The sequence below is a fragment of the Cynocephalus volans genome, chromosome 3 (genome assembly GCF_027409185.1).
Source record: "Cynocephalus volans isolate mCynVol1 chromosome 3, mCynVol1.pri, whole genome shotgun sequence".
NCBI classification, from domain to species: domain Eukaryota; kingdom Metazoa; phylum Chordata; class Mammalia; order Dermoptera; family Cynocephalidae; genus Cynocephalus; species Cynocephalus volans.
Genome location: NC_084462.1, coordinates 149380319 through 149396881, shown reverse-complemented (window position 1 = coordinate 149396881; position 16563 = coordinate 149380319). Strand labels below are relative to the sequence as shown.

Here is a 16563-nt window from a genome sequence, read left to right as displayed (position 1 = left end):
ACAGCCCGAGGCTGCCCTGAAAAAGGGTGGTATAGCTTATATAGCGTGCCAAGGGCTGGCTGATACCATCAAGGAGGGTCATTATGCTAATGTGGCTCGGGTGGAGAACTGCGTCCTTGCAGAAGCAAAAGGGGTTTCTGTTTAAGTCAGAAGGCTTCTAAAGGGAAGGGGGGCGGGGAGGGGTGGGCGGCGCCCTTTTGTACTTGGGCTTGTCTAAAGTGGCGCTGGTTATGTTGCAGATCTATCACTCCTCTCTTGTGCGCTCAGCCTGAGAACATTTCTCAGAGGCCAATATTTGATCTCCAGGAGAAGCAATGCGGTAACTGCCTAAGCATCATCGGGGAAAACTGAACCATGTATAGGACTTGGGACCGGAGAGATAGAGAACTGGGGAGATTTCACAGGAACCGCTGGTGAGAGCTGGCTGGATGGCCCCACAAGCCCTCGGCCCTGGGTGGTTGGGATTTGTCGAGTATGCAGGGCATGGTTCAACTTGTGCCAGAGTGTGGAAGCAGCGTTCCCACGGTGGCCTGTAGCGGGCCGCTAAGCTCTGGACTACATTTCCCAGAGGGCTTTGCTCCGAGCTGTTGCGATTTGAACCGGGGCGTGTCTCGGAAGCGAAGCCACGGCGGGCGAGCACCGCTGGGGCATCGTGCTCAGCTGCCGTTCGCGCCTCGCAGAGATGATTGGTCTCCTGCTCCTCCTTCTCCCCGTCCTGCTGTACTTGGCTGCGCCCCGAATCAGGTCTGTGCTGATCAGTTGCCTTCTCTTGCTAAGCCTTTTCAGAGGCCTTGAATCCTCACTGAACCTATTTCTTTTCAAAGAAGAGGGAAACCTTCCTGGAGGGCTCCAAGATGGCCAAGGACCGGAGGTGGGTGGGTTAGAGGCGAGGTCCAGCTGTCCTGGATGCGGGGATCCGAGACCCGAGACCTCAGGCTGTGGGAAGGGGCTGCAGTCCGGGGCACCCTGCTTTGCTTCTCCCGGCCCCTTTTTTGGTCTAAGCACCCCCTGCTTCCGGCTTCAGGGAACCCCGAGGGCAAGGCTGCTTCAAACGCTGGAGTTTACATTTTTGCGGGTTTCAGACCCTAGAGTGAATGTGACCCCGGACATTGTTTTCCCCCTAACTGCCACGCCTTGAACCAGCCCTGTCTAGCTTCTTCCTTCCAGCCTTTGGGGTACAAAGAAGCGATTCCATTTTTCGCTCTCTGAAACTGCTGCTAATCGTGACACCTGCAGCCCGGTTGCTTGCTCTCTTGTTGCTGTTAGATTCGCTCTTTTTCTGGCCCGATGTCGTAAAGGAGAGAAGTGAAAAGAGAGAGTGATTATGAACCCTGTCCTGCCTTCGGAGCAGGAGCATGAGGGATCTGAGTTATGCGCTGGAGGGCCTTGAGGGGGAGGGCAGGGAGAATGGGAGTGGTGGTCTCTTGACCAGGTGACCGATCGGCTCAAGTCTGGCCGAGTGCCCCAGAGAATCAGCAGCGAGCTACACATCGGGCAGCCTGCTGATTGGTTCTGAGTAAGTCACCAGTAGTGACGGTGGGCTGGTGACTGAAGAGATACACTCCTTCCCCATTGTGGGCGGTCACAGTCTGAAATGGAACTTGAAGCCGGGCTAGATCACACTCTGTCCTTTCTTACCATAGTCACTTACCTACCTTTCTTCCCTCCTTCCTAATTTTATTTTCCCTTCCCTCCCTAGTGCCCCTCTTCCAGTGGTATTCTTTTCCCCTCTGAACACTCAGTGCTCTCACCTCTAGGTGCTCAGACTCAGATGAAAGGCTGCTTTTCATATCTTTTCACCACAAGATCCTCTTATCCACATAGAATCTCAATGAAAAGTTGAATCTGAACTGAAAATAGTGCTCATACCTCAGTGAGATTTTTCTAAGAAAGATTATATTCCAAAAGCTATGTTCCTAACCTAGCCAGGTCATGGGAGCCAGGCAGAGCTGGATTTTTATAATTGATTGTCTTTCATACTTCCTGGTTAAGAAGAAGGAGCTAAGTACAGATGCTTATAAGTTGTCCCTCCTGGATCTAAAGCTGAAGGGATGTAGGAAACAGCAAGGAAGCTTGTTCTGTGAGGAGGGCGGTATCTGTTAGTGGGCACCATGAATTAGTTTGCCTCCTTTTTGGCCTGTTTACACTAAGCAGGTAGCTTCAGTGCCTAGGAGTGTGAACCTTGCGATTCCAAGTTCAGTGAAAAAGGCTGAAATGCTATTTAAAAGTGCATCTTCTGGTCAACAGATTCTTTTAAATGGAGTTCCAAGATTGCAGAGAAAAGAACAATCTGAAGACTGCTAATATGTGTTTGTGCATTCATTCACTTGGAAAGGCAGTATAAAATATTGCTTAGGAGGCTGGCTGGTTAGCTCAGTTGGTTAGAGAGTGGTGCTGATAACACCAAGGTTCAGGGTTCAATCCCTGTAGTGGCCAGCTGCTCACCTCCCCCCCACCCCCACCAAAAAAAAAAAAAAAAGTAAAATAGTGCTTTGAAATACGGACTCTAATTAAACAAACCAGGACTTGAATCCCAGCTCTCCTTTGTACCTATTTACATCTTTTCTTTGTCTTTTTTTTTAAGTGTGTGTATCAGAGAGGTTTTTTCCTGTTTGTTTTGTCCCAGATTTACAAGCTTTCATAACTTTAAGTTTTTGTATTGGATTAGCCATTTCTTAAATCCATAAAATGCCATTTATGGGCAGATTGACATGCAGAGACCAGTTTTTTCTTTTCTGGGCTGAGTCTTGTGATTTCCTAAGCCAAAAGTGCCTCATGGAAAGCTCAGACTGAAGCCAGGTACGTGGTTAATCAAATATTCATCCAGTTTGTATCACAGGGAACAGCTCTAAGCATTGCCCTTGTAATAGAATCACTTTTGTCTTTGAGCAAGAACAGAAAACTTGTCTTTTTTCTTCCTACCTTCCTTAAATCTATAAAAGGACAACAGTGGAAGGAACCAAAGCAGACCTCAGGGGGTTGTAGGAACCCCCAGCTGAGATGGAAGAATAAAGAATTAATGAGTTCTCCTTCTCTGTCTGCAGGAAAATGCTGTCGAGTGGGGTCTGTACATCAACTGTTCAGCTTCCTGGGAAGGTAGTTGTGGTCACTGGAGCTAACACAGGCATCGGGAAGGAGACAGCCAAAGAACTGGCTCAAAGAGGCAAGTTTATCTGCTTCTGATTCCACCTGCTGCTGCCATTTTACCCCTCATGATGATAATCATTCTCATTGTTTCTTCCTAGTCTTGGAATTCAAGAGAACTCCAAGTGCCCCATTGATTTGCTGGTCTGACTATAGTATGATGCTTTACAAATAATGGGCACTTAACGAATGTTATTGATTTATTTTCCTTTCCTGATTTACTCATCAGATACCTCTTTTGTGAACTAGGAGTAAAAATTCCTGTTTTTAAAAAAATCAGTAGAAAATAACATTCAACATCAGTATTAGGTCTATAATGCCCGCTCAAAAACAGAGCTGACAGTTTCTCTCTCATATGTTGGTTGGCAGGAGCCCGCGTATATTTAGCTTGCCGGGATGTGCAAAAGGGGGAATTGGTGGCCCGAGAGATCCAGACCGTGACAGGCAACGAGCAGGTGTTGGTGAGGAAACTGGACCTGGCTGATACTAAGTCAATTCGAGCCTTTGCTAAGGGCTTCTTAGAAGGTAATGTAGAACCAGAGACTGTGTTATGGGTCTTATGATTGACATGGCAGATCCCTTTCCCTCTAATACATAGAAATGGTAGATAAAATATAACCAAAAATTTTTGATACATAGTGATCATTACGATCACTGGAACATGATTTATGTCAAAGGGACATCCTCAGGAAGCAGAAACAAAAAGGGAATTCAGAAAGCCATAGCAGTGAGTAAAAACTGAAGCCAACAATCTCACAGGAATATCAGAACTCAATATGGGCTTTTTAGGGCCTGGGATAGGAGATGAGGCCTCTGGCTCTTGAGACTAGAGCTGTATCTGAGGCTCCACATAAGGTTCAGATGGCCATCTGGTCCATGGTATAGGGGATAAAAAAACCCTGGCCATCAGGTCAGGGACATGACAAAGAAGTTTACCATCTCTTCAGGACATGGAATAGATAAAAAGTCATCTGCTGGAGATTAGAACCCCAAGCATCATCTGTGGAGTCTGAATTCATACCACTGAATGGTATGAGGATCTTTTTTTGGTGCAAAAATCTTGAGCTGAGAAGTTAACGTAAAAACCTGTAGTATCTCATCAAAAGCAAATCTAAGAGCATTCTGTAGGCATATCCTCTCATAAGCCAGAGATCTAGGCCTCCCAAGGAAAACACTGATATGAATCATAAATTACAAACCACACAAAGAAGTGAACCATGAGAGAGAATTGGCAGATGGAACAAAGCTGAAACCAGTAATTCTTTTGGCACCTGAATCCCGGTGGCAGGCAGGCATACAGAACATCCTTTTTTCTCCTGCTTTGGAATCTTTCCATTCAGCTTGGGAAGTCTTTCTGTTGTGAGAGGTGGATGGAACACTTCCCAAAAGCAGTGAGTAAGTAGCTCTGAACTAGAAAGATTAGAAAGGCCATTCGGTAGTATAAAATGGAATTATGCCCTGTAGTTAAAGCATGTAGGCTTCAACTAACATCTTAAATGAAAAACAACACAAAATAAGTATGAAGGGAAACTGGAGGAAAAATTGATATCCTGCATCCCCACTTTCAAAGCCTGGGTGCGAGGCAGATTTCTAAGGTGTAACAGCTGTGGCTGGCCACATCCACGCTCCATCTTCTCTTCCCTGCAGAGGAAAAACACCTCCACATCTTGATCAACAATGCGGGTGTGATGATGTGTCCCTACTCTAAGACAGCAGATGGCTTTGAGATGCACATGGGAGTCAACCACTTGGGTAAGAAATCTGGCTTTATCACAAAGCTAAAGGGAGCTTAAAGTTCTCCCTGGAAGAGTTAGGGGTCAGATTGAGCGCTTGTGGTGTGATTAAACCTCAGGGCCATAATAGACCATGTGTGAATAATAGTTTGGTCCTGCCTAAAAACTGGGGAATGAACTCGTGGTCTGCTCTAGGTTCTGCCCACTATCTGTCATTCAAATTTGGTTTACCTTGGAGCATTTCAAACAGCCTAATTGGACTGGGGGCTGTGTTGCTTTCTTAGTAGTGATCCTTGTGTCTAGCATCAGGTAGAGGCCGCCTACTCTTAAACAGTGATGTTCACCAAATTTGGAATGAGATGGGACTTCATATTCACATAATCCAGACCTACCATACATAAGGATGCCTCATGTCTCTAGCTGTTCCTCACTGAATTTGTTCTCCGGTTGATAATGAAAAGTTGAGGCACACGACCTTATTCCTGAGTTCTCTGCTTTCCATAGCTGATCCCTGCTCACCACTACTCTTCTCACCCCTACATGGGCCCTGAACTCTGTTAATTTCTACTTATTCTCAACAGGTCACTTCCTCCTGACCCATCTGCTGCTAGAGAAACTAAAGGAATCAGCCCCATCAAGGGTGATAAACGTGTCTTCCTTAGCACATCTCCTGGGAAGGATCCACTTCCATAACCTACAGAGTGAGAAATTCTACAATGCAGGTCTGGCCTATTGTCACAGCAAGTTAGCCAACATTCTCTTCACCCAGGAACTGGCCCGGAGGCTAAAAGGTGAGCTGGAAGAAATGGGTATGGAGAAATAAGTCAGTGGGGGTTAGCTAAAAATCATGGAAATGGATACTGTTTTCCAGAACCCATCACCAGGACAGGACCTGCTTTCATGTCTGTAACTGAGTATAGTTTTAGTAAGCAGCTCACAACTGCATATTGGAGGTGGCTGGCTGGGGAGAGGGAGATTCTGACTTTGAGTCTGAAGGCTTGGCTTTACCATTTACTAGCTGTGTGTCCTGCAGCAAGTTACTTAACTTTTCAAGACTATTTCCTCATGTACAAAACAGATCTACTTCCCAGGTAATTGTCACAATTAATTCAGGCCTCATGAGAAGGTCAGGGTTTTTTACTTATAGTAGATCGGGCAGAAGGGAGGGAACTGAACTGTCACTACACACAGCCATTAGGATCAGGCACAGGAGCCCTGTTGTTGGAACAGGACCATCATATCACATGAACAGCTGTGAGATGGGGAGGAAGGAAGCTGGTGGTCAGCTCAGTCCATATGCCCAGTCTGTACCCAGGCCACGATGTCTTTTATGGGCTTGGGATGGGTGAGGGTAACTGGATGGTGAAAACTGTCCATAGGGTTGGTCAGGGAGCTATGGCAGCCAGGAGGTAGAGAGATGGGTCCAGTGGTGAGAATCATGAAAGCAGAGTATACAGAGAGAGGTAACCTTGACAGTTGTGAAGATCAAGTGGAAAATAGCCGTGGTGCAGTGAAAGAACCCTGACATAACAGAAGATTCATTCTTTCAACCATTAGCAGACGTGTTCAGTGCCCATGCTATTCCATGCACTGGGTTAGGGGACTGGGGCTGGGGTGGTAAACAAACAAGACAGGAATAGTCTCTTCCTCGATTTGGTTTACATCTAATGGGGGAGAGAGACAGTTCGCAAGTGTTTATACAAACTGTCACACGTAAAATCGGTCTGGTAATACATGAATAATTCTCACTGTGAATAGTTTAAATAATTTGTAAGTATATAGAATTATAGATGAAAACCCCCTTCATTTCTTTCCCTCTCTCCCCTTCCCACTTTTCTCCCTTCAAATGACCACTGTCAACAGCTTGTGCCCTTTCCAGTCATTTTCCTATGCATTTACATAAGTATATGTTACACACAAGGAACTGAAATTCTAGCACAATATCTTGGAGATTTCTCCGTGTAGTACATACAGATTTACCCAATTCATTTTGTTGGCTGCGTTTTATTTCATAGTACAGATGGGCCTTAATTTATCTGTTACCTTAACAACATATTATTATTTCCTTTTTGTTGTTGCTGTTTAATTATAATTGCAGTAAATGTTATAAGGGAGAAGTACAGGGACTTATAATGGATTTTGGTGGGGGGAGGGAGCCTTATTTAGTCTGAGGGTTCAGGGAAGACTTCTTTGAGGAATTGAGTTGCAAGCTGAGCTCTAATGGATGATTAGAAATTGAGTGGGCTACAGATGCGGGTGAGTTGAAGAGGCTAAGGAACATACCAGACAGAAAGAAGAGAATGTATAGAGGTCTGGGCTGAGTCTCAGAAACTGAGAGGAGGCTGCCATGGTTAGATTGTAGAAAGCAAGAGGAATAGAGGTCTGATCTGCGACTGGTGAGGTAGATAGAGGCCAAATTCTTAAAGGCCACAGTAAGGATTTTAGTGTTTATTCTAAAAGCAATGGAAACCCTTTAAAATGAAAGCCTTTTAAAAATAGGGGAAGGAGTGGATGCAGCAGGCAGTTTCAATAGTTGAGGCTAGAAATGAAGGGAGCTTGGGCTAGGTTGGTGGAGATGAGTAGTAGACACTCCTGAGAAATATTTAAGACAGCTCATTGATTGGATATGCACAAGAGGTGGGGAATTGTCAAGAGCTACTCCCGCGTGCCTGTTTGGGCATGTAGGGAACACTGCAAGATTCAGGTTTGTCCTTAAAAATAGAAGTCAGTTTTGGACCTATGAGTCTACGTTACTATGGGTCATCTAGGAAACGTGTCAAGTAGGAAATGATACAAGCCCACAGTCCTTTGTCTGCAGTTGTGAAATCCACAAAGACCCCAAAATTCTGTTTTTTTGCAAGCTTGACATCAAAATTCATTTGGCAGCAAAACCTCACCTGTACTAGGGGGATTAGGTAATAGACAGTATATGTATATGTTTCATATTACCTTTCTAAAATCAGAAAAAATTGGAAACATTTCTGGCCCCAGGTTTCCAGTAAAGGATTGGGGACTTGAAATAGAATGTGCAAAAGTGTCATTTAGTACTTGACCATGCACCAGGCACTATTCTAAGCTCTTCTTCTTAAATGAACTCATTTAATCCTCACAACAACCCTGTGAGGTGTAGATATTGATTATCCCCATTTTAGAGATGAGGAAGTACATCACAAAGACAGGAGCTTGCTCAAGGTTACTCAGCTAATGAGTGGAGCCAGGATTTGAGACTGGGCAGTCTGACTACAAAGTTCATGCCCTTCAACACTGCCCTATGCAGACTTTCATAGTCAGTCTACAGAGCTCAAAAGACTGTAGATAAAAGTGTGAGCACCATAAAATTTAAAAGAGGAAGTTTAGTGAGCCATGAGAACTCTAACATTTAATGTTTGGGTAGAAGATAATGAACTGGTCCAGGAAACTGGGACAAAGTAGCCAAAAACCAGAAGAGGTGTGGCGTCATGGAAGATAGTGAAAAAGAAGACTTTAAGAAGGGAATGGTCAACATTGTAAAGCGCTGCTGAGAGCTTGAGTCCTGGCTCTGCTGCTTTGTAACAGTTAACCTTTCTGAGCATTAATTTCTTAATCAGTGAACTTGGAGGTGTAAATTACTGTGAGCAACACTTGTGATGTCACCATGGGCAGGAAGTCCACGTGTAGGGATCACATGTTTATTTGCATTCTTTGCTGTTTTGGCACAATCAAGTCACGTCTTCCCCTCTCTGCATGGTACCCCCCACCAGGCTCTGGCGTTACAACGTTCTCTGTACACCCTGGCACAGTCCACTCTGAATTGACTCGGCACTCATCTTTTATGAGATGGATATGGCGGCTTTTTTCCTTCTTCATCAAGACTCCTCAACAGGGAGCCCAGACCAGCCTATACTGTGCCTTAACAGAAGGTCTTGAGCTTCTAAGTGGGACTCATTTCAGGTATGAATATTTCTATTTTTGAAGATGAGATTTTATTGCCCAAAGGAAATAATTTGGATTTGTCTGGTATACCATATCTTTTTAAAAAGTACATCGTCTAATATAGCTTTTGTCTTTTGCTTTTGTTTGTTTTTTTGGCAGCGGGCCTGTATGGGGATCTGAACCCTTGACTTTGGTGTTACAACACCGCACTATAACCAACTGAGTTAACAGGCCAGCCCTACTTTTGTCTTTTGACTCTAGGCTTTTTGCCTTTCACTAGGGCAAATTGACCAATTCACATTTTTTGTGGTAACTGTTAGGTTTGATTTTATTCATGCCATCTCTTATACTGATAATTATGCTGTTTGTTTCTTTTCTTCCTGAATTTTGTTACGTCAGTCCAGTTTTCTTTATTCCTTTTTGGTCTCCTAGTTCGATTGTTCTACATTAAAAAGAATCTATTTCTCTATTGTCTTCAGGATTAAAATCGTACCTGTGGACTCCCTTCTTGAATAAGTTAAGACTTTTTAAACTTTTTATTGTAAGGAATTGTTAACATACACAGGAGTAGACAGAACAGCAGATTGAACTCGCATGTACTCATAATCCAGCCTCAATCACCATTAACCCGTGGCCAGTCCTTCCCCGTCCCCATTTTCTACCCCTTCCCATATTTTTCTTCTCCCATATTATTTTGAAGCAAATCCCAGACATCACATAAGATCGCAGCTTTAACGTTTACCTCCACCTTCTAGATATTGTTGAAATAACCTGAAATTTTAGAGAAAGGGCTGTAAATACCATTAAGATTGGAAAGAAAGGTAGACAGATTATGAAAAGCTTATAATGCCAGATTTATGGAGGAGCCACAGAAGTTGTTTTGGTAGTGAGAGACATAAACCGGTCTGTGCTTTAGAAAAACATCCCTGGTGACTTTGTTCAATGCATGAATAAGTAACCCAGAGAGAGAGTTCCTGATTTAGGGTAAGGACAATTGGAGTGAAAAGAATGGTTATGAGAGGCCCTAAAGAGGCAAAATTTTTACCACTGGAGGACCAGTTGAGTGAGGGGATGGGGGAGTATTTGGTAACCTGGGTTTCAAGCCCAGGTGACTAGGAGGTTGATACTCATGTTAACTGCGACAGCAGACATGGAAAAATAAGGCATGTAACTTAGGGTGCTTGGATTCTAAAGCAGTGGAAATGGTTAACTTAAACAAGAAGGAAATTTATTAAAATGATTGGGGACCAGGGGTGCTCCTAGGTCCAAAGGGAAGACTGAAGAATCAGTCAGAGTGGCCAGTCAGCTGGCTGGGTGGGACACAGCCACTAGACAGTGTGGATTCCAACTGTCTTCAGTCTTTTTCTTCTGTTGCTTACCTTCTACTCTCCAAGGAGGAAGCATTGCCTCCTCTTTTTCCCCCATCCCTGCTTTCTATCCCACCGTCTCTTGATTATTCAAACTATATCCGGGGAAAAGGTAATTCTGCGGAAGGAAACCAGGTTGCTATTGAAAAATAAGGTGGAATGGATGTTCAGCCAAAGAGTAACAGTTGTCCACTGTGTAATAAACCTGCTTCTGAACATGTTGAGTGTGTATCCATAAGACATGTGAATGGAAATATGTAGCAGATAGTTAGAAATGTGGGGCTGAAGTACAAGAAGATAGATTTATGTAGTTTTATACACTGGAATGATTTTTAAGTGACAGGATTCTTCTTCCCTGGAGATTTTAAGGAAAAAAAAAATAATAACACTTTTATCTTGGTTTTGACTGAGTGGTTTAAACCCATAATTTAGTAATTACTGAATTGACTTCTGAAGAGCCTTTCTCATACTATGGATTCTTAATTTTACTTCTTTTGAAGATCCAGCAGCAGCCATATGTTCATATCAAGAAATGAACATAAAAGTCTGTGTAGATTGAAGCCTTAGGAACTTCGCACTGGCTGCTTTTTCTGTGACCACTAATCTACTTTCTGTCTGTAAGAATTTGCCTATATTGGACATCTCATATAGATAGAATCATATGATATGTGGCCTTTTGTGACTGACTTCTTTCACTTAGTGTAATATTTTCAAGTTTCATTTATGTTGTAGCATGTATCAGTATTTCATTCCTTTTTATTGCTGAGTAATATTTCATTGTATGGATATACCACATTTTATTTATCCATTCATCAGTGATGGGCATTTGGGTTTCCACTTTTCAGCTATTTGAATAAGTGCTGCTGTGAACCTTTTATAAAAATTTCTGTATGGACATTTCTCTTGGATATATAGAAGTAGAATTTCTGGGTCATATGGTAATTCTATGTTTAACTGTTGAGGAACTGCCATGTAAAAAATGTGGTGGCACCATTTTACATTCTCACCAGCAGTGTATGAGTGTTCCGGTTTCTCTACATCCTTAACAACATGCATTATTGTCTGTCCTTTTGATTTTAGCCATCCCAGTGAGTGTCAAGTCGTATCTCTTCATTTTCATTTTCTTGCTTATGATGTTGAGCATTTTTTCATATGCTTTATTATCTATCCATTTGTTTATCTTCATTGGAGAAGTGTTTATTCAAATCCTTTGCTCATTTTTAAATTGGATTATTGTCTTTTTATTGTTGAGTTGCAAGAGTTCTTTATAGTTTGGATACAAGTCCCTTATCAGATATGATTTGCAGATATTCTCTCATTCTGTGGGTTGTCTTTTCACTTTCTTAATGGTGTCAAATGCCCATTGAAGTGCAAAAGTTTTATTTTATTTTATTTTTTAAAGATGACCAGTAAGGGGATCTTAACCCTTGGCTTGGTGTTGTCAGCACCATGCTCAGCCAGTGAGCGAACCGGCCAGCCCTGTGTAGGGATCCGAACCCGTGGCCCTGGTGTTATCAGCACCGCACTCTCCCAAGTGAGCCATGGGCTGGCCCTCAAAAGTTTTAAATTTTGATGAAGTCCAATTTATCTATTTCTTCTTTTGTCCTTGTGCTTTTGGTGTCATATCTGAGAAACCAATGGCCTTTCCCAAGGTCAGAAATTTACTACTGTGTTTTCTCCTAACAGTTTTATAGTTTTAGCATTACATTTGGGTTTATGATCCATATTGAGTTAATTTTTATATACGGTATGAAGTAAGAGTCCGACTTCATTCTTTTGCATGTGGATATCCAGTTGTCCCAGCCCCATTTGTTGAAAAGACTATTCTTTCTTGGTAGCTGTATTAGTCTGCTCAGGCTGCCATAACAGAATACCACAGACTGGGTGGCTTAAGCAGCAGACATTTGTTTTCTCACAGTTCTGGAGACTGGAAGTCCAAGATCAAGGTGCAGGCAGGTGAAGGCCATGTGTATGCTAGGTGAAGCCCAGCTTCTGGTGAAGGCTCTCTTCCTATCTTGCACATGGCCACCATCTCCCTGTGTCCTCACATGGCCTTTCCTCTGTGCACACACACTCCCAGTGTCTCTTCCTCTTCTTATAAGGACACCAGTCTTAATGGATTAGGTCCCCTCATCTTATGACCTCATTTAACTTTAATTACCTCCTTAAAGGCCCTATCTCCAAATACAGTCACATGGGGGATTAGAACTTTCATATGTGGATTGCAAGGGGAGTGTCACAGATCATTCTATAACAGTACCCTTGTTGAAAATCAACTGACCATAAATGTAGTGGTTTACTTCTGCACTTTTAATTCTGTCGCATTCATTTCTATGTCTATCCTTATGTGCCAGTACCACACTATCTTGATTACTATAGATTTGTAGTAAGTTTTGAAATTAGTCAACGTTTTATGTGTAGTAATTCTTACCAAAATCCCACTGGAAATATCAGCACTGTGACCATGGGCCATAACCACACTTAAGCAGCTCTTATTGTAGTATTTGGAAGTTTTTTTTTTTTTTTTTTTTTTTTTTTTTAAAGATGACCGGTAAGGGGATCTTAACCCTTGACTTGGTGTGGTCAGCACCACGCTCACCCAGTGAGCGAACCGGCCATCCGTATATGGGATCCGAACCCGGGGCCTTGGTGTTATCAGCACCGCACTCTCCCAAGTGAGCCACGGGCCAGCCCCTATTTGGAAGTTTTTATAGCACTTCGTAGCTTACACCTTCATGTCTATTCTGTCGTTTGCTCTTCACTGTAACCTTATGAAGAGTATAAGGCACAGAGCAGTGGAGGATGCAGAAGCTTACAGAGTCCAAATCATTTCCAGAGATACAGCCTTTGATTCTTGGTGTTGGTCTTTTCACTCAGAAGTGACAGGTTGTGCTGGTTGTGCTGGTGAGTTTCCTTAAACAAAAGTACTATACTTATAAGGCTTGCTTTGTAATGTGAAGATACTTTTAAGTGGTGTTTCTTAAACTTTAGTGTGTTCAGGATTCATCCAGAGAACTAGCTGAAAAGAGCCTGAAAATTGGCATTTCTAGCAAGCTCCCAGATCACGCTCCTGCTGCTGGTTCACGGCCAACGGACATAGTGTTAGGAGTTCGGTTCATGTGGTTAATTCAGACTTGTCAACTCTTCTTTCACCTTCAGAATTTGCTTGGAATAGCCAGGAAGCAATTTTCTTGAAATAATATACTTTATTTTATTTTTTAAAAGATGACTGGTAAGGGGATCTTAACCCTTGACTTGGTGTTGTCAGCACCACGCTCTCCCAAGTGAGCCACGGGCTGGCACTAAAATAATATATTTTTAAAAATTGCTTCTCACATAATTTGAAAGATTGCGATCCATTCACTCAATCATTTTTTAAAAAACCTTCATTGAATAACTACTATGTACTAGATGCATGGAATACAAAAATGAGTAAGAGAATTGTCCTTGAGAAAATTTTCTGCATGGTGCAGAGTTGGGATTTAATGGGGACTTAAAATACTTGGGAGTACAGCAATGAAGATAAGTATATGAATCACCTCCCTGTGGTTCAAATGTGTCCCCCTAAGTTCATGTGTTGGAAACTTAATCCCCGATACAATGGTGTTGAGAGGTGTGGCCTTTAAGAGGTGATTAGGTCATGAGGGCAGCCATTATGAATGGATTAATGCCATTATCTCAGGAGTGGGTTCCTTATCATGGAGTTGGTTCCTTATAAAAGGATAAGTTGGACCCCCTTCCCTCTCTCTGTCACCCATGTGATGCTTTCCATTATGTTATGACACAGCAAGAAGGCCTCACTAGATGCTGGCCCCTTGATCTTGGACTTTCCAGCCTCCATAATCGTGAGCCAGTAAATTTCTGTTCATTATAAATTATCCAGTCTGTGGTATTCTATTATAGCAGCACAAAATGGACTAAGACACACCTAGTACCTTGTTGTTACCATTTCTTTTCTATCACTTTTTCCTTCTTTTGTTGTTTATGAAGCTGGCTTTACTTGTCATCTGAATTTTAAAACAGTTCTAACTGCAGGTAGTCCAGAAATAGGAAGTTTTTTTTTTTTTTTTTTTTTTTAACCACTTCAAGCACCTGTGACCAATGTAAATAGCAGAATCTCAGCTACATGACACTGTCTGTAACCCTGTAGCATGGACTTTATAGACTTGTTTGACGAAGATGGACACACACACATATCAGGAAGGCACTGATATTACAGTTAAATATATACACAGAAAGGGGAATATAAAGACCAAATAATATGTATTATATATCAGAGAAAGCATTCTGATCAATGGCGGTCTAGTGAGGAGATTTAAAATGGCAATTATATTTTCTCTGAGGTAGAGATTGGAGTATGAGGTAAAAGGGACAAACACTGGCCTTGTGAAACACCTGGAGGACATATGATCCCTGGGTTGTTTTTCTGTCGTATTCCTTAGCCCAGGCAGAGAGCAGACTCCATTCTTAACTTTATGCTTCAAGCCTCTCTCTTTCCCTTCCAGTGACTGCCATGTGGCATGGGTCTCTGCCCAGGCTCGTAATGAGACAATAGCAAGGCGGCTGTGGGATGTCAGCTGTGACCTGCTGGGCCTCCCAATGGATTGACAGGTAGTAGCAACTGGACCCAAAATTAGATTGCAGCAGACTTCGGAGTACTTCTTGCCAAAATGGTTCTCCTTCGAGGTGGCCAAAACATTGAGCACAAAGAGAGCGAAACCTTCCGGCCTTGCCTGCTTTTGTCCAGATAAACCCAGTACACCGCCACATTCCTGTCAATGCCTTTCATTCCTGTTACCACTGGAGTTACTAGAGATATCATAGCACAGGAAGAACCTCCTGTGATTTGCACAGCTCATATTTTCCTGCTGAAACCTACTACTACCTAGGAAAATGTAAGCTATGGCAGGGTTGATTTATGGGAATCTGGACAAGTTTCTACCCTCTTGTTCACAATGTAGTTCCTCCCAACCAACCAATCTTCACTTCAAGAGGGCCACACTGCAACCTCAGCTAAACTCCATGAGTCACAGTGGCTTGGCTCAAGAGCAGGGCTTGTTCCTCACCTCTTTAACTGTCAGGGCATCAACATCTGTATTCTTTCAGGACACTCCTGAATCTGAATTATAGCATGGCCTTATCTCTGATAATCTAAGGCCACTTTCCTAGACCACAGAAGAGCTTCCTTTTCTGAGAAGTATGTGGGGATTGGGGGAAGGCAGAAATAAAAACCAAGTTCAAAGTATCATTTTCCTACTGTTTCTCAGACCAGCAAGGGGGTATTGAAAAGAGCACTATGAGAAGATAGGCCACTTGGCTTCAGTTATTGACCCAGAACCATGGAGGCCTCCTTCTTGTACCTTAGTTTCTCTTAGAAAACCAGAAGAAAGGAAAGGCTTTTTGGTCATTTTCATTGTGTATGCCTTTGCATATCTTGTATAGTTATGTAGTTTGGAGTATTTTCACAAAATTCAAAACAGCTGGTAAATGATATGAGCTGGAGCAAACCAGTGTCATCCAGTCTTACATGAATAAGAGCTGCAGAGGGAAGCAGACTCTGTATATGCTGGTAACTACCCACTAAGAACCACATGGTTAAGCAGGAAAGAAACCCCCAAAAAGAAGAATCTTGGGAGATAAGGCATGAAATGAAGGAACTAGTTAAGAATTTAAAAAACAATAAAAGACATTAAAAAATAGCTCTAGAAGAATTAAGAGTGAGCACCCAAGTTAGCAGGACTGATGAGACACTATCTTAACCAATACCAGTCAGTCAATGTGGCAGGAAAAAAACCCAAACTCAAACAAACAAAAAAAACAATTCTTCATTCAGAAAAATTATCTTAAGGACCGTTATTGGTAATTATAGTAAATTTAAGTATCTTTCAGGGCATTTCCTTTCATTATCTTGACAAGATCAAAAAGTCTTTGTCAAAGTTCTGTATTTTATTTGAAGAACTTTTATTAAAGGAAACGCTACCAAAGGAAGTCTGAGGAATTAGTAATGTTCCCATCACTTATTCGGAGTATGTTATTCTAATAGTTTGTGATTTTCTTGAACTGACAATTATATGTTAACTTTGGTGGGGAAGAATTATAAGACCACAGTCTTCACATATTTGTAAATTAATAATCTTTTATTGAACTTCTTTTGACCATTAAACTACATATTTAGAAATGGTCATTTTATGGAAACATTGGAAAACTTTTGATAATAGTGTAGTAGACTGAATATTTATGTTAAAATGTCAATGACAAATAAAAATTCTTTTCGATTATTTATCATGGTTTTATTTACCAGAATAAGAACTGTAAGAATTAAACAAAAGTTTAATTATAGTTGAAAGAAGAACACACTTTTCATTATTATGGTTATGCAATTATTTCTCATTTTAAAGGATAATTTG

At 42.1% G+C, this 16563-nt stretch overlaps 1 protein-coding gene across 1 annotated transcript; it reads left to right on the top strand.

The window, feature by feature from the left end:
• Positions 1-483: 483 nt before the first annotated feature.
• On the top strand, positions 484-14923 carry RDH11 (retinol dehydrogenase 11). The gene is made up of 7 exons (XM_063090514.1): positions 484-495; positions 683-744; positions 3045-3163; positions 3514-3669; positions 4792-4896; positions 8618-8807; positions 14662-14923. Exons 1-7 carry the CDS (start codon positions 484-486, stop codon positions 14762-14764), a joined length of 747 nt encoding a protein of 248 aa, XP_062946584.1. The 3' UTR covers positions 14765-14923.
• Positions 14924-16563: the final 1640 nt, after the last annotated feature.